Source organism: Clarias gariepinus, chromosome 12 (genome assembly GCF_024256425.1).
Source record: "Clarias gariepinus isolate MV-2021 ecotype Netherlands chromosome 12, CGAR_prim_01v2, whole genome shotgun sequence".
Lineage (NCBI taxonomy): Eukaryota > Metazoa > Chordata > Actinopteri > Siluriformes > Clariidae > Clarias > Clarias gariepinus.
Genome location: NC_071111.1, coordinates 31,712,501 through 31,737,576, shown reverse-complemented (window position 1 = coordinate 31,737,576; position 25,076 = coordinate 31,712,501). Strand labels below are relative to the sequence as shown.

The 25,076-nt window shown below is 39.9% G+C and overlaps 2 protein-coding genes across 3 annotated transcripts in view; one reads left to right on the top strand and one right to left on the bottom strand.

Annotated features, from left to right (window-relative positions):
- Positions 1-15,325, top strand: part of slco1c1 (solute carrier organic anion transporter family, member 1C1) — a 43,240-nt gene extending 27,915 nt beyond the window's left edge. Inside the window, exons 8-15 of the mRNA XM_053509068.1 lie at positions 7,629-7,874; positions 7,967-8,131; positions 9,840-10,035; positions 10,758-10,923; positions 11,614-11,783; positions 11,897-11,961; positions 12,070-12,187; positions 14,532-15,325. Of these exons, the coding sequence (XP_053365043.1) occupies positions 7,629-7,874; positions 7,967-8,131; positions 9,840-10,035; positions 10,758-10,923; positions 11,614-11,783; positions 11,897-11,961; positions 12,070-12,187; positions 14,532-14,760 (1,355 nt within the window). The 3' untranslated portion in view covers positions 14,761-15,325. The remainder of the gene's footprint in view (positions 1-7,628; positions 7,875-7,966; positions 8,132-9,839; positions 10,036-10,757; positions 10,924-11,613; positions 11,784-11,896; positions 11,962-12,069; positions 12,188-14,531) is intronic.
- Positions 15,326-17,850: 2,525 nt separating this feature from the next.
- The window catches only part of bcap29 (B cell receptor associated protein 29), an 8,119-nt gene continuing 893 nt past the window's right edge, over positions 17,851-25,076 (bottom strand). The window contains exons 1-8 of one of the 2 annotated variants that reach the window (XM_053509038.1): positions 24,580-24,603; positions 24,302-24,412; positions 23,241-23,341; positions 22,880-23,027; positions 22,605-22,740; positions 21,017-21,119; positions 19,884-19,984; positions 17,851-19,541 (exon numbers count right to left, since the gene is read on the bottom strand). In XM_053509038.1, coding sequence (XP_053365013.1) covers positions 19,506-19,541; positions 19,884-19,984; positions 21,017-21,119; positions 22,605-22,740; positions 22,880-23,027; positions 23,241-23,341; positions 24,302-24,393 — 717 coding nt within the window. In that variant the 5' untranslated portion in view covers positions 24,394-24,412; positions 24,580-24,603 and the 3' untranslated portion in view covers positions 17,851-19,505. Of the gene's footprint in view, positions 19,542-19,883; positions 19,985-21,016; positions 21,120-22,604; positions 22,741-22,879; positions 23,028-23,240; positions 23,342-24,301; positions 24,413-24,579; positions 24,604-25,076 lie in introns of those variants that run through there. The other variant, XM_053509037.1, reaches the window with a different exon arrangement.

The window sequence follows — 25,076 nt, the reverse complement described above, 5'->3', positions numbered from 1 at the left end:
ACTGTGTACTAACTGTATATGGTTAAAGTGACAATAAAGCCTACTTGAACTTAAACTTGAACTTGAGATTAGCATTCACATTGACTTTGCGACCCTACCCAGTGGTCAGGAAGTACATAAAGACAAAAGGTTAATGTCTCAGACACCTGTTGCATTGAGTTCTTCCCTGGGCTCCTCACTGGTCCGTGTGTCCTATCCTATCCCTACAGGTGGGGGAACACCTTTACATTGTGACACATGAGTCCAGGTTTTCCTTCCCTGACATAACACTGCAGCTGCTGTAATCAACATCACTTAATGTGGTCCGTGCCACTTAGGCTCTAATGGCTTGTTTCTAAATGATTTTATCATGACCCACTGACCTGGGACGATTGTGTCTCCACCTTCTGGTGCAGTCTGGCAACACGACTCAGCTCTCTCTCTCTCTGGCACTTTGTACTGCCTTTGTGAGGTTTTTACAGTAAGCGACCAGGGCATCTGAAGCAAAGTGTACATCAGCATTTCTAAGATCAATCACACCTGGCATTTGCATTGGGTGTCCAGTAATAACCTCAGTAATGAGGGCTCAGTTCTACTGATCTGTTGGGTGATGCTCTCATACTACACAGTACCACCAGCAGCGCTTCGACCCATGGTACTCCTTCCTGATGAATTTTGCTTAGCCTGGCCTTGATTGTTCTGTTTGCTCGTTTAACCTGTCCTGATGCTTGTGGCCTGTATGAGAAGTAAAGATTCTACTTAATCTTCAACATTTTAGACACTGACCACCTGTCCTGTCAAGTGTGTTCCTTTATTTAAGTCTTATTTAAGTTCTATACTTTCCCCCTTTTAGTCCAGCAGCTGAATTAATTCACTGTGAGTCCTTTGTCTAACCATGTCCATGCTTCATATAGAGGGACGTCTTTGTACAGGTCAATGATCGATTCAGGAGGCAGAATGGTCTTCTCTGCTGTACTACCTAAACACACTTGTACAGTTGCAAAGAAACAAGCCTGTTTAGCAGCTACATCAGCAAGAGCATTACCTTTAGCTTCCGTAGTATTAGTTGTGAGATGTGCTTTCACTTTGATCACAGCTAATTTCTTTGGAAGGTAAATGGCAAACACTAGATCTTTCACTAATCCAGCATGCTTAATAGGGAATCCAGCAGAAGTTAGAAACTGTCTACCTTGCCAAATGACACCAAAATCATGAATTACTCCAAAAGCATACCTGGAATCAGTGTAGATATTTGCAACTGACCCTGAAGCTAGAGTGCATGCTCTAAGCTACTAGTTCTGCAGCTTGAGCTGAAAAATGATCTGGAAGACAACCTAAAGCTACCACTTCAATGATGGTTACTGCCTGATCTGCTCGTTTGTGGCCTTGAACTTGAGCTAAACCATCAACAAACAACTCCAATTCTGCATTCTCCATGGGAGTTTTTGCTACTTCACTTGTAGGTACATATGTAAGATGTGTAAGATAACACAGTTGTGAGTCATTTTTTTTTTCTCCTCTAATACAACTTAAGTCATTGCAGACATCATACATGTGGATCGGTTTGAGACTGACGCACACTGTAAAACAATGTTGGGGGTTGTGAGAGTTATTAACCAAATTCCCCAACGAGAAGAGGTGACAAAAGTGACTTTTGCTTGATTCATTAATGCAGACACTGCATGAGGGCATCTTACATTTACGGTCTGTCCTAACACCATTCCTGATGGAGCTTGAAGCGCTAGATGAACTGCTCGCACGGCTCTAAGACATGGGCCCATACCTTGAGCGACTATGTCAAGTTTACCAGAATAGTAATGAATTAGGCATAAACGGCCCCCATGATCTTGCATTAGACATGCAGTCATAGAGCCTAAAGGGCCTATCAGATTGTGTAATTCCTCATGCTGGTGCTTGACATAATACTCTCTTTAAAGCATTGAAAGCTTTGAGATGAATTTCTTCTATACAAACAGTATCAGAATCTTTAATCTGGCCTTCCAACAAGTCATAGAGCGGTTGAGCAATTAAGGCATAGTTTTTAATCCATGGTCTACACAAACCAGCTGTTTCTAAAAAATAATCTGAATGTTTTAATGGTAGTAGGCGGAGGTATTGCTTTGACTTAAGTGGCTTGATCCTGTGTAATGGATCTATGTCCTGTACCAATTGTTTGACTCAGATAAGTGACTTGGTTTTTGCAACTTGAGCTTTGTGAAGGCTGCATTTGTGTCCTTTTTCATACAAATAGTCTAACAATGCTGCCAATTCAATTTGATGAACATCATTATCTGTTGAGGCAATCAAAGTGAATCATAGTCGACTGTTTGACTGGACATTCTGGGTCACACAAATCACGTCTGACAGCCTGATGGTATATGGTCAGAGACTTTTGAAATCCCAGCGACAGATGAGTCCACTGGTATTGCTCATAGTCAACTGTGAAAGCTAACCACGCCTGGCTGTCAGAGTGCAAAGGGACAGAAAAGAATCCATTAGACATATTGATTACTGAAAAAAACCTTTACAATCTAATGGTAAGCCATTACAAATTGTAGATGGATCTGCTACTAGGGGGTGATTTTATCAATGTGTTTATTGGCTACTCTGTAGTCTATGGTGAGTCTCCGTGTCCCATTGGCTTTCTTGATGGGCCATATGGGCGAGTTACAGGGACTGTTGGTTTTAACTAGCACAATTTGTTTCAGGAATTTTTCTACAATAGGTTTGACTCCCTGTAAAGCTTCCTAACTGATTGGATATTGTGTGGTAACAGGAGTGGAGTTCCTGTTAATTTGACTGGGTCTACACCTGTCAGAAGACCGCAATCATTCTTGTCTTTAGCCTAAATAGGATGATTCTGCAAGAAAGCATACTCAGAAGTGGTTGCATTATTTGTAGAATTTTAAAAAAAATGTTTGAAATTTGAAAATTCCCATTTTATTTGTCACATACACAGTCATACACAGTAAGATATGCAGTGAAATACTTAATTCTTCACATATCCCAGCTTTTTGTTGGTAGGCAGGGGTCAGAGCGCAGGGTCAGCCATTGTACTGGAGCAGACAGGGTTAAGGGCCTTGCTCAAACAGCGGCAACATGACGGAGCTGGGGCTCAAACCGGTGATCAAACCGGCCTTAACACACTGAGCTACCACTGCCCCCAAAATTCAGATGGTTCTTTGCACAAGGCATAACAAGAAGGGCTTCACATCTAACAAAAAATGTGAATAAACCATTAATTATTATTCTGAACCAGAAGAATCCACAAGGAAACTGCTAACAGATTCTAAAGACATGTCTAAAGTTAGATGTACTTTTCTCAGTAGATTAATGCCTACAATTGCACTTGTGTTTAATGGACCACATAGCAATTTTGTAGTCAGAGCTTTTGGGCCTAATTGTATCTCTATGGGTGGAGTTTCATACAAAACAGAATCTTTACCTATTACACCGGTTAAACACAGTTTAGTTTTCTTGTATGGGATGTTTAAATCCCTAGCCAATTTTGTAGGAATTACTGTAATTTCTGCACCTATATCAAGCAAAAAGCCAATTACCTTCTCTTGTATGCTAACTTACACAGAAATTATTTTGTCATTGTGATGGATTACAGGGGAAAGGTAACTAACTACTCACAGCTCCAACAATTAGTTTTTTTTCCTGTTCTTCTTGTGCTCTTAGAAGAAATTTATTTCTGGATAGATATTTCTTTTTGTCAATGCGCACAGATACCCATTGTCAGACTGTTTTTAAAAAAAGTGAACATTAATAATAAGTTTAAATAAATAATGTATTCAATAAATAGTACAGCTATTGCGGAGGAGTAAAAGCAATTTCATTAATCTTGGGCAAAGGCAGGAATTTGCTTGCCAGTCTGTTGCATGGTGTCAGACCCAGACAGTATTATAATTGTTTGGGTTTGTACTGTGCCAGATATTACATATGACCAAAACATGATAAATTCAAAATTTAGAGACTTAGAGCAAATGTATATGTGTAAATGTTAGTATCTCCTCTTTTAATTCTATGTGTTTTTTTTCTAAAAGGTCTCAGTATTAGGCAAATACAATCTCAGATTAACAACAACATGCAACACCATGCCATTATTTCTCTTACTCACTCATCGTCTATACCACTTTATCTTGTATTCAGAATCGTAGGGGGGCCTAGAGCCTATCCCAGAAGACTTACGGCATGAGCCGGGGTACACCCTGGACAGGGTGCCAATCCATTGCAGGGCACACAGGGAGAGAATACCATGCACAGAGAAACGGGAATTGATCCTGGCCAGGAATTAAACCTGGACCCTGGAGTGCCGCCATGCCATTATTTACTTGACAAAAATGAAGCCAAAATTAAAAAATTGTCTGCAATACTAAGTATCTTAATGATTTAATAGTCTGTAGATCCACCTTTAGCAGCGATAACTTGAAGGAATCATAGTTCAGTTGGGTTGAGGTTTACTATTACACCTTTACCCATTTCACATTTGGTTACTTTGAACATTACAAATCCTTGATTTTTTAGCCCTTTTGATGTAGATGCACTGGTGTCCTGTTTCATGATTTGATTTCCCTCAAGCTTTAGCTGTCAGACAGATGTCCTCACATCTGAGAAGGTGAGGATATGGGCTGTGGAGATGGATTCAGGTGCAAACTTGATGGTGGGAAAACATGACCACATGTGAGGAGCATGACATCATGGGAAAATAAATGGCCAAGGTGAAAGTGGTCATAGCACAGGGTGGGTGGGCAGAAAGCCTGACAGTACCCAGAAGGAAACACAGACATGAGGGGGAACTGAGATGTAAAGCAAACAATCACCTCACCGTCAACAAACCTGAGTGATCAATGAGAGTGAGGAGGACAGCATCTAAACATACCAGTTCACCATAATACTCTACGTCCATGAGTCCCCCAGATCTGCTCCTTTACCTAAGGCTAATCTATTTATAAAAATGCTTGGCTAAATAAATAGGTTTTTAGCCCAGACTTAAACACTGAGACTGTGTCTGAGTCCAGAATATTAATTGGAAGGCTATTCCATAACTTTGGAGCTTTGTAAGAAAATGCTCCACCCCCTGCTTTAGTTTTCATAATTTGCAGTACTGAACAGCAGCCTGGATCCTTACTAGACACTAGCAGTTCACTCAGATACTGATTTAATGCAAGACAATTTAATGCTTTATAAGTCAAAAGTAGTATTTTAAAATCGATGCAAAATTTCACAGGGAGCCGGTGCAGTGTGGATAAGAAAGGGGTGATGTGCTCATATCTTCTGGTTCTAGTGAGGACTTTCACTGCTGCATTCTGGACTAACTAAAGCTTGTTTATGCACCTCGTTAAACAACAAGACAGAATGGTGTTATAATAATCCAACCAAGATGTGATAAAAGCATGAACTAGTTTTTCTGCATCATTCAGTGACAATATATTCCTTATCTTGCCAATATTTCTGAGGTGAAAAAATGCAATCCTGGTAATATTATCTACATGAGCTTCAAATGAGTCTTTTACTGTTGCACTTTATGGAACAAAAAGGCAATCTAAAGTGACAGTGTGATAATAAAGCTTCCTTATAGCTGCATGTGATCCTATAACTAGAAATTCTGAAGGAATTCATTAACATCCAGTCTCTTATGACCTTCACACATTGCTCAAATTAATTAAGCTGTTTTTTTTTCATCTGGTTTTGTTGAGACGTATAATTGTGTGTCATCAGCATAACAAAGAAAACTAATACCATGCTTACGAATTATGTTGCCCAGAGGAAGCATGTAAAGAGGAAAAAAAAGCAGTGGGCCTAAAACTGAACCCAGTGGAACACCAAACTTCACTTGAGAACATGCAGAATAGTCACCATTTGAATGAATGTACAACTCATTTATTTAAAACAATAAAAAAGAGTTCTCTGGACAGAGCTTAAAAGTAGCTTAAAGGGACAACTATCTCCATATCAGAGGGTCCATTCAGAAAAACCTTTACGCAGATTCACATGATTTCCTTTAAAATTAATGAAACAGTCAGTGCAACCCTAAACTCAGGTTTTTTTTTTCCATCTTGTAAAACTGAAACCTCCCACCAACATAGAATCCAGATTGTATATCCCTAATAGCTAATATGAGAAAGGGTTCTGGGGAGAGTGCGAATTTTAGTAGGCCATCTACATTTTCATGTTTTATTCCTACAGTATGCCGGACCTAAAATGAAAAGTCCCGTATAGAGAGAAAGCAATGTGCTACAATTCACCTTTGTAAGAGATTTATTTACTAATTTAAAGTGGTGACCTGCTGCCAAGTAGTAGAGGAGGTCTTCTATTGCTCAATTGATGGTGAGGTGAGGGTTTTCTATTTCCTAGCTGCATATTCTCTTTCAGCTGGGGTAGGTTTTCTATTAACATTAGTGTGCCCTGTGTCTTTAGACTCTTGGGAGAGGATGGTACCGAGGCACATTTTGGATGTGTCTGTAGGCACTAGGAAAGACTTACCAAAGTCTGAATAGAAGAAAACCTGGGTTTTGATAAGGGCCATTTTCCTGCCCAGGAGTTTCTTAAGCAGACTGATAAAAGACTTTTATTTCAGCTTCCATACCTGCTAAGTGGAATTGGTTTAGTATTTTTCTCCAGCATGTTCTTGTCCCTAGATGTATGCAGGCTAGGTGCATCTCCATGTCAATTTTGGCACAGGGTGTTATTAGGAGGTCACACCCTTGGTTTGAGTATTTTCACTTCTACTTCTGTGTCAGAGCTGCCCCCTCTCTCATCAGAAGCCCAGCATTTGTAGCATGCTGATTGCCAGCGACTTGGTGAATATTTTCTCCTCCTTTGGCTGGTGGTGGGCAGCAGGTTGCCAAAGCCAGGCAAGGTACGGGTAAGTTAAAGATCAGACCTGTGCGTATCAACAAGTTGCCTTCTTAGCTCCTGAACCAGACCTCAGCATAGGGAACCTCATCGAAATCCCCATAGATTTAGGGAATTGGAAGGCTCCCGGCCAGCAGGGCTGTGACAGGTGTCCCATCGAAGGTGACCTGAATGGTGGGAGCTCATGGGGGCACCCTGCCAACTAGGTCTTTTTCACCTCAGGGTGTTGTTATTTGGGATCCATGGGCATTGGTTCATCTACTTGACTTGTTTTTCTCCGAACTTCTTCAGCTGAATTTTGAGTCCCACAGTATATTCCATCTATTCCATCTATCCAGCAACTTAAGCTGGGCTGAAAATGGATCATGCAACAGAACAATGATCCCAAACACACCAGCAAATTTACATCAACTAATACTGTGGGTAGAATGCTAAGAAGCCCCATAGCCATCAAACACCTTTTTACATCTTTAAAGCAGGACCTGACTTCCCAGTGCTGGCTAAGGAAAAATATGCTGTCATGACATATTAACTGTATTTATATCCCCTGTTTGTAAATTGTCAGATAAAAATCAATATAAATATCATAAACTGCTAATATATTAGGATTCCGGAACTGCGGATATAGTCAATCATTAATAGCCCTGATAATAATATTACCAAATGAACAGTATAATTGATAATTGTTTTTCCTTACCAAAATGTGCTTTATTTGCATGAAAACATAACTGTATACATTCATAAGTGGATATAAGGTATTAATACCTGTATCTATTATCTTTTTATAGAGAGTATTACAATCACACCAGGAGATACTCGCTGGGTGGGCGCATGGTGGCTGGGCTACCTCATAGCAGGACTCATCACATTCTTGTCGGCTGTGCCTTTGTGGTTCATGCCCAAGTCCCTCCCTGTGTTAGAGGTTAAGTTGTCCAAATGCTCCCATGAGGAGACCAACTTCATCAAAGACTCGCATGTCGTGCACCACAAATGTCAGGCAGATGAGGCTACCAGCTTTGTAGAATTGGCCAAAGGTAGTCATCCATCAAGCCTATCATTTTTTCTGTCTAAAACATTTATGCTATTTTCTGTTCTAAAAAATGTAAGACTTTACTGTGTTTTGCAGATTTTGTGCCGACACTGAGATCACTCCTGGGGAACCCTGTGTACATTTTGTACCTGTGTGTAACAGTCATCCAGTTTAATTCTTTGATAGGCATGGTCACATATAAACCAAAATACATTGAGCAACATTACGGCCGATCAGCATCCAACGCCAACTTTTTGATGGGTAAGTCTACTTTGGAAATCAATACATTAATAAACTGGTTGAGGTGGTGGAGCTGGTTTAAGTTTGTAGCTATGTATTTAAGTTACAGCTCAAACGATCTGTATTTAAATCTCAATACGGCCAAACTGGCAAGGTTGTGTCTTAAACAAGACTCTTCAGCCCAATTGTATCAGTTTTAACTTGCTTTTTTTTTTTATTGATTGATAACTGCTAGTTTAAAAGATTTAGGTAGATACAATAGCCTGTGCGAAGTAAAGAATTGCTTACTTTAAAAAATAATAATAATAAAAAATGTGTTTCCTTTTGGTTGTATGAAATTGAAGCTAATTATGAGCTGAAATTGTGTAGACACTGGATCTTGTACACAAGCTGATGATTTTAATGATGAAATTATTTCAGTATGTTGAGTAGGGAAAACATAAATCTAATCACTATATTGTCGTCTACATGGTTACTTATCAGATTGTCTGGCATGTTTTCAGGTTTTATTAATTTTGTTATTGAACAAAAAGTAATTATCACCATAAAAGACAAGAAGTGCAGCAGCACAGTGGTTTAGTGCTTAACACAGTTATCTCACACCTCCAGGGTTGGGAATCTCACCTCTGGTCTGTGTGTGCAGAGTCTGCATGTTTAACCTGAGCGTTTTGGGCTTGTGCAAAAGTCCACCAGAAATACATGTGGGGTAGCTTCATTGGCATTTCAAAATTCTCCAGAGTGTATAATTGTGTGTAAGAAAGGGAAAGGTTAAACAAAGACAGAGATGAGAAACACTGGACAAATGACGCTAAAACTGAACTGCATCAGTAGTTGGATGTTGGACACAATCAAAAGAACTATTTAAGTTTGTATGGAATTTGAATTTGTATGAATCAAAATGATCAGATTGTCCCTAATGAACGAGCCGAGGGTGACGGTGCTGAGGGAAAAACTCCCTGAGATGGTAATAGGAAGAAACCTTGAGAGGAACCAGACTCAACAGGAAACCCATCCTCATCTGGGTGATAACGGAGAGCAGGGATTGATCTGCACTCTGTGTGTCAGGAGGCTGGAAGTTCAGCATAATAGCTGATGTTATTTGATGTTAATATGGAGTCCAGGTAGTTATTGAAAACTCAGGTAGACTTGAATGAAATTCCAGTCCTGAACTATCGAATGGTCAAGTCCCCAGAGAAACAGTTGCCAACACCAGTTGAGGCCAGAACCATCTTCCAGGTAGAGAGAATCATCGCCAGACACCAGACGCATCCCAGAGAGACACACGGGGCATCCATGTGACGAGATCTCCAAATATGTGGTCTAAACAACTGCTGACTGACACAAATTATACTTACTTTCTTATGAAATTATGTAAAAGCAGAAAACATTCGACCATGTGAGCGACCGACAGCGCAATGTTTAAAACTTCCCTTTTTTGTGCCTAACGGTTGCGTGTGCCTGTTCATGCTGCTTCTCAGCATCAGACCAGATCAGACCCTCTGTTTTACATAAAAGAAAATGTTCTTATGTGTTGACATTTAGCCTGGATGAAAGATTGAAATGACATATTGATGCGAAATTCAGAGAGACTATTCAGCTGATGTACACTCCTTTCTCTTTTCATCATTCAGCACTGCAGGATTTTATTGACGAGGTGCACATACCCGTGTTATGAATGGGGAACTCAGCACTTTGAACTGGCTTTATATAATGCTGTTCTACTTTCCAGGAATGATCAACATCCCAGCTGTTGCCTTAGGAATGTTCTTGGGAGGCGTACTGATGAAGAAGTTCAAGTTAGGCATCATGGGAGCAGCCAAGTTTGCACTGGGAACATCTCTCCTGGGCTACTTCCTGTCTTTCTTCTTCTTTGCCTTAGGGTGTGAGAATGCCAAAGTGGCTGGTGTTACTGTGTCTTACGATGGGTATGAAATTTAATATCTGTAATCTTTAAGAATGTTAACAAGCTAGCACCAAATCACAGGTTTCACTGAGCTGAACACTGATTTAAATACGTATATACCTTAAGAATACCTAATACTAGTATGTTTTTTGTGTATTACGTACTCATGCTGTAATTATGCATTTACTAATTATTATACTGAACTGCTGCTGAATATTTGGATCAGAAGGTGTGCATTAAGTTTCTATAAGCATGGCGTTCTGGGTCTAGAATAAATAGTTTAGTATTTAGTCAAAAAACAAGAATGTACAATTATGGATGTGGTGAAAGTGTGTTGGCTATGAGGGTTGGTTAACTTTAAAGCTGCTAAATCAGTCAAATTATTAGCAACAGCATTACTTCAAAACTTTCAATGTTTGGTAATAATCTGTGATAATATTTAGCAAATGTTCCACAATGAAAAAGACAGTGTGGTTGGTGATTCCTTTCCTTGTTGTCACATGTTGTACTGTTGTGTTAAGTCGAGGCGACTTCATCAGGCGCTCTGTGTTCAGGGGAACGTGTGCTGGGGTTTATTTAGTTCCCTCCAGTTAATGTTGTATTTTAAACCCATTGTGTAAAATAGACTGCAAGAACATAATCATAATACACTGATCAAAGCCTGAACTACAACAATCCGATGTGTGTGTGTGTGTGTGTGTGTGTGTGTGTGTGTGTGTGTGTGTGTGTGTACTCCCTGAACAGAATAGAGAACATTTCCATTGAGGAGAGCTCACTGTTTGTGAGCTGTAACTCAGACTGCGTGTGCTCGGAGACTGAATGGGACCCGGTGTGTGGTGAGAATGGTCTCACGTATGTCTCTGCGTGCCTGGCTGGGTGCCGGATGTCACGTGGCTCTGGCGTGGACATGGTAAGGGCCTACAATGGACTGAGTTTGTTAAAATGACTCGTTACTTGTCTGTTTGCATGAAGTTCAAAGACCATGAGAAAGGTTGTTGCTTTCTGGCATTTCATTAGAGAAATCCAGTTTTATATTTCAGCTGTGTGTGTGTGTGTGTGTGTGTGTGTGTGTGTGTGTGTGTGTGTGTTTAAAAACACCTTTTATTACACAAATTATTTATGAAAAAGTACTATGTAGTATTTTTAGAAGTAGAATTCTGTCAGTGTTTTTGCACTGTCATTGATCTGATCTTTTGAATTCGTATAACTTTGTGATAAACGTTTGTAAATAACAGTTTGTTTATAATAAATGCAGGAATTAAAAAAAAATCTACAAATGCAAACTGACTACAAACTGATCTGTCAAACTGCATGTGAATTAATTACTTTATTACTTTTCATATATGGAAAAAAATAAAAATAAAACCATAATAAACGCTGTCTGACTTTTGCCACATTTAAAGTGATATAGATTTTTAACCAAAGTGAAAAACATTAACTGTACTGAAAAAAAAACAGGATGAGCCCCCTTCTCTGGTATCTGGGTGAAGATATATCGTTATATGTTTATTTGTATTGTTTTAATATGATACTTTATATACCAGTTTTTACTGCCTTCCGGGTGTTAACCTTGTTTGACCTCTCTGTATGTGTTGTCCAGATGTTTGAGCAGTGCAGCTGTGTGGCGGGGGGGAACCTCACTGCCCACGTGGGACAGTGTAGACATCGGGAGAGTTGTCAGCGGGTATTCCCATATTTCCTGGCTTTGTCCGTCATCACTTCCTTTATCATTTCTCTGGGTGGAACCCCAGGCTACATGCTGCTAATCAGGTTAGCAAGACTCTGGGTTTCCCATGTAGAGTCACTCTGGAGTCACTGCGACTCTGAGACTGTAAAAGTGAGTCGGCTCTGTGCTGATGTAATTACATTTCTTTGCACTTTAGATGCATCAAGCCGGAGCTGAAGTCCCTGGCTTTAGGATTCCACACCCTGATAACACGAACGCTGGGTAAATGTTCGTCCTAATGATGTTACTAAAGTGTTGAAATATGAAAAATTGTGACGTTTACATACTTGCTTGTAGTATTAATAGTCTACTTGTTAAATTCCCCACCAGCTGGCATCCCGTCTCCAATATACTACGGAGCACTCATTGACACCACGTGTCTGAAATGGGGCCGTAAGAAGTGTGGAGGAAAAGGAGCATGTCGAATCTACAACACTGCTGCATACAGGTAAGGAATCACACCAACACCTGGAACTGCACTCAGTCTGCACTCAGTCTGCACTCAGTCTGCACTCCAACTGCACTCCAACTGCACTCAGTCTGCACTCCAACTGCACTCAGTCTGCACTCAGTCTGCACTCAGTCTGCACTCAGTCTGCACTCAGTCTGGACTCAGTCTACACTCAGTCTGCACTCCAACTGCACTCAGTCTGCACTCAGTCTGCACTCAGTCTGCACTCAGTCTGCACTCCAACTGCACTCAGTCTGCACTCCAACTGCACTCAGTCTGCACTCAGTCTGCACTCCAACTGCACTCAGTCTGCACTCAGTCTGCACTCAGTCTGGACTCAGTCCGGCTGTTTATAACATTTTAGGTGACAAATAACTCGTAGGTACCAAAACTAATTCTGTCAAATTCAAGTCTGAAAATGATTTTAATGTTTTATATCACAGACAAAATAAAGTTATTTATATATTAGTTGATAATATGACACATTCAAGTGTAAATCTTTTATTAATTGAAACGTTGTCAAATGTTGCTCCACTCACACATTAACCAAACCCAGTGATGTACAGTGCTGTTCCACATTTGCAGTTTTACGGTCTGGAATTTAAATTTGAATTGTTTGTGATTTTGTTTTTGTTTTTTACATTTGATTTACACAATATTTAGCACATTTGAAAGTGTAAAATATTTTTATTGTGAAAAAATTTAAACCAAAAAGCAGATTTCTGTCACTTTGGGTCAATATTTGTAGACCTTATTACAAACTTGTTACCATCAGAGGGACAACCCATGTGAGATGCTTTGGGAATAAAGTCAGAGAGGCCAGACTGAGGTGGCTTGGACATGTTCAGAGGAGAGATGGTGAAAAAAAAAAAAAATTTATTCAGCCATCAGTTGTGCAAGTTCTTCCACTTAAAAAGGTGAGAGAGGCCTGTAATTTTCATCATGGGTATACCTCAACTATAAGAGACAAAATAAGGAAAAAATCAAATCATCCAATTATGGTGGAAAATAAGTATTTGGTCACCTACAAATAAGCAAGATTTCTGGCTCTCACAGACCTGTAACAACTTATTTAAGAGGCTCCTCTGTCCTCCACTTGTTACCTGTATTAATGGCATCTGTTATCAGTATAAAAAAACCTCCTTCCATCAGCAAGGACATTAAAGATGAAACGTGGCTGGGTCTTTCAGCTTGACAATGATCCCAAATGCACCACCCAGGCAACGAAGGAGTGTCTTCGTAAGAAGCATTTCAAGGTTCTGGAGTTGCCTAGCCAGTCTCCAGATCTCAACCCCATAGAAAAACTTTGGAGGGAGTTGAAAGTCCGTGTTGCTCAGCGACAGCCCCAAAACATCACTGCTCTAGAGGAGATCTGCATGGAGGAACGGGACAAAATACCAGCAACAGTGTGTGAAAACCTTGTGAAGACTTACAGAAAACGTTTGAACTCTGTCATTGCCAACAAAGGGTATATAACAAAGTACTGAGATGAAATTTTGTTATTGACCAAATACTTACTTTCCACCATAATTTGCAAATAAATTCTTTAGAAATCCTACAATGTCATTTTCTTATTTTATCTCTCATTGTTGATGTATACCTATGATGGAAATTACAGGCCTCTCTCATCTTTTTAAGTGGGAGAACTTGCACAACTGATGGCTGAATAAATACTTTTTTGCCCCACTGTATATCAGTAGAAGGATGCTGAGGTTGGAACTGCCAGGCAGGAGGTCTAGAGGAAGACCAAAGAGGAGATTTATGGCTGCAGTGAGAGAGGACATGAAGTTAGTTGGTGTGAGAGAAGAGGATACAGAGGATAGGGTTAGATGGAGGCAGATGATTGGCTGTGGCGACCCCTGAAAGGGAACAGCCCAAAGACAAAGAAGAAGAAGAACTACAGTACATACTTGTTAACCCAAGCTCTGTCGGACTGAAAGTAGTTATTGATAGACAGCAAAAAATCTTTGTCTATCCACAGAAACCTAATGAAGCTTTGACTCGGCCATTCTGACAAATTCAGGTTGTTAGTTTTGAGCCACGTCAGTGTAGCTTCGGTTGTTGTTGTTGTCCTGTTGGAAGGTGAAGTTTTACTAAGGTCCTGGGTCTCTTGTAAAGCTTTTCTGATATAATCTCACAAACACATTTCTTTTAAAGAAATCAAATCAGCACTTCCTCCTCTCTCATGAACTCAGTTGTTTGTGGAGTATTCATATGATGTAATGCTCCTGTTTTCTCAAACACATTAACAAAACTCAACAATAAATTAGAAACATGTATACAAGACACTGTATGTTTCAGGTAGAATCTGTTAAGAATGTAGTCTGCTATAATCTTTCAGGATGGCGTATCTGGGTCTCTCGCTGGGCCTGAGGACAGCTTCCTTCTTCCTCTGTGCGTTGGGACTGCTGGTCCTGCAGTGGCATGTCAAGAGGCAGAAGACCAGGACGCTCTCCAATGGAAGCACCGCCACAGAACTGCAGGCTCTGAGACGAGACGAGATCAGCAGCTGTTTGGATCTCTCACCACGGAGCTCGGATTACGACCCTGAGAGGGAGACGCGCTTGTGACGATGCGTTTTATTGTAGAACGTAAAATGAAAACGATCTGCTGATCAGTGTGAAGTACAAAACATTGGCACTCTGACATGAGAATAAGTCACTGAATGTACCTGCTCGTAGGAACACACCAAAAATCCGGGGAAGATTTTTTCATTTTTAAAAAGATCGATCTCAAAGTTGTTAATTGTGGAAAAGCTTACTTTTTAACAAGAGAAGAAAAAGTCTTATTTTTGTCTGTATTTTTCTAATTACCAAATAGAATATACTGCTGTACGGGGGAACTACTGGAATGAGAAGTTAATATTAAAATAATTTGGAGCACACTCAAGGGTATCATTAGTTAATCGATTATGTATTTTGAGACAAGACAATCAAGAAGTTTTAACGTTACTGATGAGGATTTAACAAAACTGCCGTTTTAATTCATGCGCACACACATTTTTTCCAATTTGTTGGAAACACAAGAGTGGAGCTTCTGTAGCAGTTCATGCCATGGAAAATCTGTCTGTTGTACTGGATTGACTGACCATAAACACACGTGCAGCATCATTATTATCTGGCCACGACTCGTACAGTCACGTGTTTTAGTCACTCAGCTGTTGTGTTTACAGCATGAACCATGAGATTCCAAAATATGTCAGTGATTCTAACCAGCGAGTGTCTCATCTGTGTGAACATGTTTTCTGTGTATTTTCAAGTGATAATTCACACCTGGGGTTCGTTCTTCATACGTCACTAACGCGGTTAACTGGATTTGATTGTTGTGGATTTGTCCTGATCTTGGATTGTTTCGTTCTTCAATGCGCTTCTCGCATTTGTTGTCATAGCAACATATCCGTAAGCTTGAACCTGCTCGGGAGCAGATTTATTTCATGTAAACAGGATTTAGGCTCCTGGCGGGTTATGATTGGTTGAAATGGCGAGGTCACACCTGATTGGTTAAAGAGCACGACTGACTCACATGGAAAAAGATAAGTATATGCCCCCTGCCATGGACTCCCCCCCCACACACACACACATAATCGCTATCAAATATTATATTAGAAGATAAATTCATAGGTTTATTATTATCAAATATGATATTACTATTATAATAAACCCTCAGCACGAGACAGCCGTCGAGACCATTAATACAAATTCTTGTATAATGTTTATTTTGTGGCACATATATTTTTCAGGGGTTTGTCATAAAAATATGCAAATAAATATTTATATATATTAAAAATAAATATTTTATAATGATTAATTGGACGAAACTAATTTTATTATAAAATAAACAATATAAAAGTATACATGTTGTATTTGAAAAAAATATTATTTCTTTTTTTTCATATACAACATATTTATTTTCATATTGTTTATTTTATTGTCTCTTATCATTTGTAAACCATTAACCTATGAATTTATGTTCTAATATAATATTTGATAGTGATTATGTAGGGGGGGCAATCCATGGCAGGGGGGCATTTCGAGCGACGTACGAAGAACGGACCCCAGCAGCGAAATGCTTACAGAATAAGAAACAAATAAAGAAACACACTAAACATACTTTTAAATTTAGTATATTATTAGAATTATAGTGTGTTAGAGATACTGTACACTAGATCGGCCTTTTCCAACCCTGATCCTGGAGCTCCTCAGGGCATGTAGAGTTTAGTCTTTTCCCTGCTCCAACTCATGCATTTCTATTCAGAAAAGACTGGTAATTAGAGGATAAGATAAATCGGTCAAATACTGGGAGAAAGCAGTAAAATATGCAGAGCAGGGGTTCCTACAGGAACAGGGTGGGAAGAAACCTTAAGAGGAACCGGACTCAACAGGGAACCCATCCTCATCTGGGTGATAACGGATAGCAGGGATTGATCTGCACCCATACTGTGTGTTAGGTGGCAGGCAGTTCAATATAACCGTTGATGTTAATTGATGTTAATATGGAGTCCAGGTAGTTACTGGAGGCTCAGGTAGACTGTAGGAAGTTCCCGTCCTGAACAGTCCTGCTCTCTGTTTCACCCAGATGAGGATGGGTTCCCTGTTGAGTCTGGTTCCTCGTGGCTTGCTCACCAGGGACAATCTGTTCATCTTGATTCATGCACACTTACATTCCATACAGACTTAAATAATTCTTTTGATTGTGTAAAGCTGCTCTGCGACAATGACAATTGTTAAAAGCGCTATACAAATAAAACTGAATTGAACTATCGAGGAACTGCAGCCTAATCAAGTCCTCAGAGAAACAGCTGTCAACACCAGTCGAGGCCAGAACTGTCTTCATGGTAGAGTGAAATCGTCTCCAGACGCATCCCAAAGAGACACACGGGGCATTCACGTGATGAGAGCAGAATGAGGGCAGAGGGAGTCTGGATCACTGACAGCTCAGGAACGACATGTGTAGCTCGACAGAGACGGAGTTAATGACCCTGTGTGCAGAAGAACTCGAGTGTCCTGCACAGAGCCCTGACCGAACTCAACCCCACTGATCAGCGTCAAGGCGACCTGGAGCCTCCTCAACATCCCGACATCATGAGCTCACTAATTATTATTTACTGAAATAAAGAATGAATCTGTTCAGGACAGTAGATGTTTCCCACTGTGTGTTCTATGCTCTTAGCTGTAGAACTGCTATAGTGCACAGAAGGAGCAACCGTCTCGAACTCACTGACTTCACCAGGGCGACCAGGATGGAATTGGAGCTGCATCCCTCTGGACAGGAGAGCTGGTTTGAAGCAGATGCAGTTTAACACGAGCGAGTAACAGACAGCCGGCATGCGTTATTCATTTAATTGCTATTTAAATGTTTTGATTAATGATTTATTTAATTATGTATTTCCTAATTTATTTTAAATGTATTTCCTATTTCTATTTCATGACATATTTAACTATTGGCAGTTCACGCCAATTAACTTAAAATGATTGGCATTAGACTCCGCCCACTGAATGATGGATGACTGACAGGTTTAATAATTTCAGGTTTATTGTCCAAATAGTGGCCACAGGATGGATGGATGTAATTAAAGAAATCATGAAATAAAGCAGTCAATAAATCCCATAAATTAAAAATCATATAAAGCAAATAAATTACTTCAAAATATTTGTCAATTTTAACATCAAATTAAATTCAATAACACTTTTAATTAATATATTTACCGTTTATTGATGTATTTAAGTACATATTTATGTATTTAACATGTCATATTGCTCCCCATACATATCTGCTGAAGGAAAACCTGGCAAAACCACAGAAAGGATAAAAATAACAACAAAACGTTACAGAGTACCTGGACACATGTCCTACATGTCTTAAGTCTCACTGGTCTTGAGTGAACAGAGATGATTGGGACTCAGTTGTGCTGTGAATGATGTAACTAAACAATTCCAGGACGTGAGACTGAACATGGACGTGATCAGGTTTATTACAGGTGTAACATAACCACCTCAAACTGATATGTAAATAAAGACAATTATTGCAAACAGCATTACTCTACTGCCCTGCCCCTGACAGACTAACAGAAATCTCACCCTTAGAGATCACACTCCTGTACCAAAATGGTGATATGGCATCCAGAAACTTTTTTTTTGTACAAACATATTTTCTGAATTTGCATATGAAGTGCTGACTGTTTAATGAGTGTAAAAGAGAAAAAGGTAGAAAATGCATGTATCAGTGCACACTGCACAACTCAGCTACATAAAATTACCTTAACCCTTTCATATTTATCTTACATATCCACTCACTGGCCACTTCATTAGGTACACCTGGTCACCTGCACTTTAACACAAATATCTAATCAGCCAATCACATGGCAGCAGCTCGCTGCATTAGGTGCGTGGATCCGTAGTCAAGACGATCTGCTCAACTACAAACCGAGCATCAGAATGTTGAAGTCACGCCGAGTCACAAAGCTAAAATCATCTCCCACTGGGTGTGACAGTGAGGTCACTGCACTCACACGGCCTCCACACTCACCTGACCTCACTCCTGTACAACGGCTCTGTGACGTGGAGGAACGGGACAGTCACGTCACAGACAGATCTGCAGCGACTGCGTGATGACATCATGTCAATATGAAGCAAGACCTCTAAGGAATGTTTGGAATCTACGCCATAAAGAATGAACCCAGTGCTGAATGTAAAAGCGGTCCATCTAGTACTAGTGTACCTAATGAAGTGGCCAGTGAATGTACAATCCTGTTTTAGGCAGCCAGCAGTACTAATTTGGTTCCAGATCTTTCTTTTATAACATCTGCATTATTAAATCAGTACAAAAGATATATATTTTTTATTTCCAAATATTACTTATACAATAAAAAAATAAACGTGACAGGAAAATGTGGGTGTCGATAATTAAAACATCACATCAGTAAATATAATCCTTCTGACAAAAAGTCTCCTGCAGTGAGCTGAGAGGCTGTTCGTCACTCAATAAACTCACATACTCATTTCTTTATAAGACTTCACACGGAGTAGCTGAGACTACAGAGGCACTTTACCGTCTCCGGCTCTTTATATCATCACTACTGAACACACAAACATTTATAATTTACAGAATTTCTTGTCATGTGCTAAAGACGGATCTGCATGTTTATAAATCAGTTACTGAAGACAAAATATTTATAAAATATAAAATGTAAATTGTAAAAGACTAAAGATTCACTGCATTATTGCTGTAAACACCTGAACATCTGCGCTGCTTTACCACCTGCCTTGTGTCACCCTGGGGCGAAGGAAATGACCCCGGGCTGCTTCAGGGCAGCGGCTCAGACATCTTTTTTATCTTCAGTCTCGCTCAGACGCTACGATAAAAACAACACAGATCTGGGTTAGAACACACGAGGTACCCGTCTCACACACCGTCTCACCTCACTGGTACTTTACACTGCGCTGTACTCGCCAACAGTCTCACTTATTACATCCCAGTTACGCTCAAATGTCAAGTGAGAACGCTCTAGACATTTTATTACGAGTGTGTGTGTGTGTGTGTCTAAAATTAGTGAGAAGATGGATGAGCGAATCTCTTAACGCTCTGAATAGAGGTGTAAAATCCCAGAAACTTAAAGGAAATAAAGGTTTTATTCTGTCACTAGACCTGAGCACAAAGCCATGACTCTATTCATACACAGTTTGGAAATAATCACCTGCAGTTTCATTTGGTTTTGAAGTAAAAGATCGTAGTCTTTGGCCAGAGCTTCGCTTTGCTTTTTAAGGGCTTCTGCTTCTGATTTGGAAATGTTCAGAGCTGTGAAGTCAAAAACAGTCACTGTACATACAACATTAAACATGTACTTCTATAAACCTCATACAGTATACAGTACTTACATACCAGGACCTTAAAGTGGGAGATAAAACAAAGCATCATGTAGGAAAATGGAAGCAGTGCGTTAGATACACTGCTGTGCAACACAGGCGCGTTCGTGGCCCAAATAAACTCATTCAATAATTTATAAAAGATTTAAACTGCCATTTTTTTTGTTGTTGTTGTTGATTTAATCTTTAATCCTTAGAATTAACTTAGAATTTATTTTCTGATGCGATCTGTGTACAAATAACCTACATGTGCTTTAAGAAAGGAGTGTATTTATTAAATATCATCTCGACCTGGGCAGAGATTTCATACAGGTTAGTGTTAATTCACACACACACACACACACACACACACACACACACACACTTCATTTAAAATAAAATAAAAATATAATATTATAATATAATATATATGTGTGTGTGTGTGTGTGTGTGTGTGTGTGTGTGTGTGTGTGTGTGTGTGTGCAGGCTTTCATTTCACCTGAGCAGAAGCTTCTGCTGTCTGGATGCAGGTTGGGATCCATCGCAGCTAAACTTAACAACACAAACTCGCTGTTGTCTCCGCTACATCAACCAACATCCGACCCACAACACACACATGCAAAACCCTGCACGCTGTTTCTGATACTCTTCACACCAAACCCCAGTGAGATTTATTTCAATTTGGTTAAAGTTGGTTGTCAGCTCTACATAAGAAATTAAAGGCTCGATCGGTATATAATAAACTTTTTGGTGTCGTTTAAAACAAACATTAGTGTGCTAGGAACACATCCAAAACATCTCTATTACAGTTCACGTTAATATGTACTGTTTTTTTGTTCTTGTTGCGCACTAGGTTATTCTTCATGTATGGAAAAATGTTTTTTTATAAAGAATGTCTTTATATTTTATACACATTGGTCAGTACCGTGGTCTTGGTTCTATTTGTTGTATTTGACTGAAGTGTACATTAGGAGTATCAGCTAACCTTCAGCAGACGTCTTCAGCTCCTGTGTGAGATCAGAAACCTCGCTCCTGAGACGTTTGTTCTCCTTCACTCTCGTCTCGTCTCCCGCGTGATCCTTCAAAGCCTAGAGTCGTGAGGAAACATTGTCTCAGTGATCACGGTGGTGGGGATGGTCTTAATTCCTCATTAATCATTATTAACAGTACACACCTGAACATGTTCACAACTATAATAATAATAATAATAATAATACACATTTGTTTTACTTAGTTAATGTTACATTTAAACCATCCTGTGGTGCAACTGCAGCAAAATAGTTCTGAAGGACAACTTGGTAAATAAATCATTTAATCAAATTTGGCTTTTGTTTCTTTGTTTTCATAGTTAAATTTCCAAAAAAAGTTATTTACAATAAATAAATAAATAAATAAATAAGGCTGTCGAAATTATTTTTTTTAACCCCTTTAAAAAAAATGACATGACTAAAAACTCCATGTCTGATGATATTCCATATCGCTTGAGCTGGAGGTGTGCCCTCTTGTGGTGTAAAGGTTAATAAATATATGAGCTACTGAGAACAAACTGCAAAACAAACATTAATCAGTTAACACACACACACACACACACACAGTCACTCTGGAGACGTTCAGCCACCACGTGTGCATGTGAGAAGGGAAGCTGTGCTCCTGACCATTTTGTTGAAAAGATCGTTAGCAAAAAACTATTGATCAGAGAGACCCGCGGTCACGTCAGCGTGTCAGAGCGGTGTAGTGGACGGGCTTCATCCGGAGCGGTTTTGACAGGTTTATAAGACCACACTGCAGATCCGTTCCTCCAGCACCCATTAAACTCTACACCAGTGGCACAATCACGACTTTACCCCACATGTTACTACTTCTGAAATTCCTTACAGTAGATTAGTTTAAATCTATTTATTACCCATAATCACATGCAATACTCATGTACTGTACTTTATCACTGTTAGCACCCAGTGAACTTACGATTCATTCTCACACTCGACCTCGGCTATGATCAGACACTATCACACAGTCATAAAGTCTGATTCCTAAATTTATAGTTCTTATCTAGTTTTCCTTTAATTTCCTGTAATTGTCTTAATCTGGTTTCCTTCGTTGTGAGCAACTATAACAAGGTAAAACAATTTCCCTTCGGGATTAATAAACTTCTTTAAATCTTGAACATTAAAGCAATAGTTTATCTCATAAGACACTTCTGAAACGTCCAACAAGCCCACAAAAACCATTTTTGCAGCTGGAGATGGTGGTCCTAGCCTAGGGTACAGCTAGCCAGAGAGGGTTAGGGTTAGCGGTTAACCTCTAGTACTGGTCTTCATAACTTTTAGACTAGTGCAGAGTGAAATGTGTATTGCTGGAGTTGGTGTTGCACATCTGATGAAGGTCACCACCAACTTAATGGCCATCACGGTCTGTCTGGAGCACCTTCCATCCCCCTGCTCTCCACTCACTCTCTCAGCTTCTTGCTCTCCTTGTCAGACTTTGCTGTGTACAGTAACCAAGCGCCACCTGACCACGTGTAATGTACACTGACATTACTTATGCAATTTAAATAAATATACAGAATGAAAGACCTGCTTGAGCTCCTCAACTTGCTCCATGTATTTGTTGGCAGCCTGATTAGAGACCTCTATCTGGAGGTTAAGAGCAGAGTTGGTGTTTGAAGCCTCTGCGAGTTGATTGATCAGCATGATGACTCTCTGCATGACACTGCCAGTAAACACACACACACACACACACACACACACAGACGTAAAGAGAGAATCAAACCAGTGGATGCAGAATTCAGTATATAACTGACATCACATGGGCGTGTTCATGGTGTCGTTAAAGGTATTGATGATATTACAGCCACAGGAGGAGGGCGAAGCCGGAGATGTACAGGTTCCTCTGAGATCTAAACAGCTTCATATGCACGTGATCAAACACGTTAGTGTACATCTTCGACTCTTTACTGATTGGAGTGCTGGAGTACTTCCTCACCTCCCTCACAGCATCTAGAGGACAAGACGAAGACTCAGACTGACTGGCACACAGACAAATACATGTGATAATATTGGAGGAACTGCTTTCTAGGAATTTATTACAGCAGTGACAATAAACATCCGTTACACGAATGACTGTGATTATCTGTTAAAAAACAAAAAAACACTTGTACGCACTAATATCACATGTTGTTAAAAGAGAAAGATCACGGTCACTCCACATACCCAGAAAGAGAACAATGAGGATGATGATAATCGCCAGAAAGACTTTTTTCCAGATTGAAGCGACGCGGTTCCAAATGTTCAGGTTGAAAATCATCTGCCATCTGCACAAGAACAGACCGGGCCATGGGTAAGGGTTAGGCTCGTCACACTCAGCATTAAACACTAGTAACAGGAGGCTTAACACACTGATAAGAGCTCATCCAGTTCCAAAGCAGCCTGATTTACTGGGAAAACATGTTAATGGGATTTCACTTTCTGATTACCAGTTTAATGTAATACTTAGGAAACAATCTATTCAAATAAACACAAAACAACAGGAGAACAAGAGGTTCTACAAGACATGTGTTAAGAGAAGAATTTGAGAAAGGGAGAAATTGGTTATTTATACTGGAATTTAACTCCGCCCCAAACACATTACATTACTGCTGCAGTGGGTGAGTGGAAAGAAAAATAACAATAAAATATATAAATAAATTATAAGGAGAGAGAGGGGGGGGAAAGAGAGAGAGAGAGAGAAAAAAAGGGAGATAGAGGGGAAAAGGGTTGATGGGTGAACAGTGAAAGGATAAATAGGTGAACATGTGGTTGGTGTAGAAGGAGAGATGGATAAATGAAAGCATTGTCGGGTGGGGGGGGGAGGGGGGGGACGACTTTATTTATTCCTGAGCGAATTTTAGTTGCTCTAGCTGCAGCTGAAGGCCTATAAATAATAAGACAGAGGTAGATATTAAACATACAGTAACACCCCAGTGGATGAGCTAGTGTAGAACACACCCTCACACACCCTCACACACCCTCACACAGACAGAACGCCTGCAGAACCCTGACCTTTACTGTACAAACGAGCTCAGAAAGTGTTTTTTTTCTGCATGAACAGGGTGTCAGGGTGTCATCCAGACCTGAGCCTAAGAGGACAGTCGTTTGCTCTACATGCACTGGTTAGCTGTTTTTTTTTTTTTTTTTTAAAGCATCATTCACACATGGAGATTACTCGCAAACTCAGGAACTCTGGAAAGTCTGGACCATCCGGGCCCTCCCGTGTTCTCTCGGCTCCACTTTACCTTCGGGCGGAGATGAACGGCAGGCAGAGCAGGAGAAGCACGCCGATTTCAACATAGAGGAACGAAGCCACTGCAGTCCACTGCAACGTCATCTTTATACACCTCGATGTGCTGTCAGAAAATCAACACACGGAAGAATTGTCAATTTATAGCCCACTGATTTCATAAATGTCTTTATTAGTGCTGAAAAGCAATTAAACCTTTTAATCTACTTAATCACAAAGTCTGCAATTAATCACGATTAATCACAATATTATAATACAAAAGTTTACATTTACTTGTATTATAAACGTACAATGTGCTGGGTAGTATGCGGGGCGTGGCAACCCATCAATGGGCGGGGCTCGAACCCGGATGATCAGACCCAAAAATCAACACCCTAGAGCCTGAGTCACCTGACCCCACGTCTTATATTTAATGTGTCCTTGTAAAATTAGTTCCCCTTGAAGGTGGCTCGAGCACACGACCTCGGTTTTATCCAAACTTCCATCTAGAAGCTTTTTATAATGAAACTGGCCGTTCAGCACCTGGTGATGTTTCCTCAGTCGTCTTAGTATCCGCGTTAAACGTGTCGTTATCACACACAGCCGCGTAACCACCCCGAGATTATGGGAAGCCAGTGGGGTCAAACATGGTCACATGATTAATCACCATTTAAATGTTCAGATATTTAAATAATCTTATTTTTATTGCAAATATTAGAGTAAAATATAAACCAAAATTATTGATCACTCAGGTTTGTTGACGGTGAAGTGATTGGTCCCTTTACATTCCA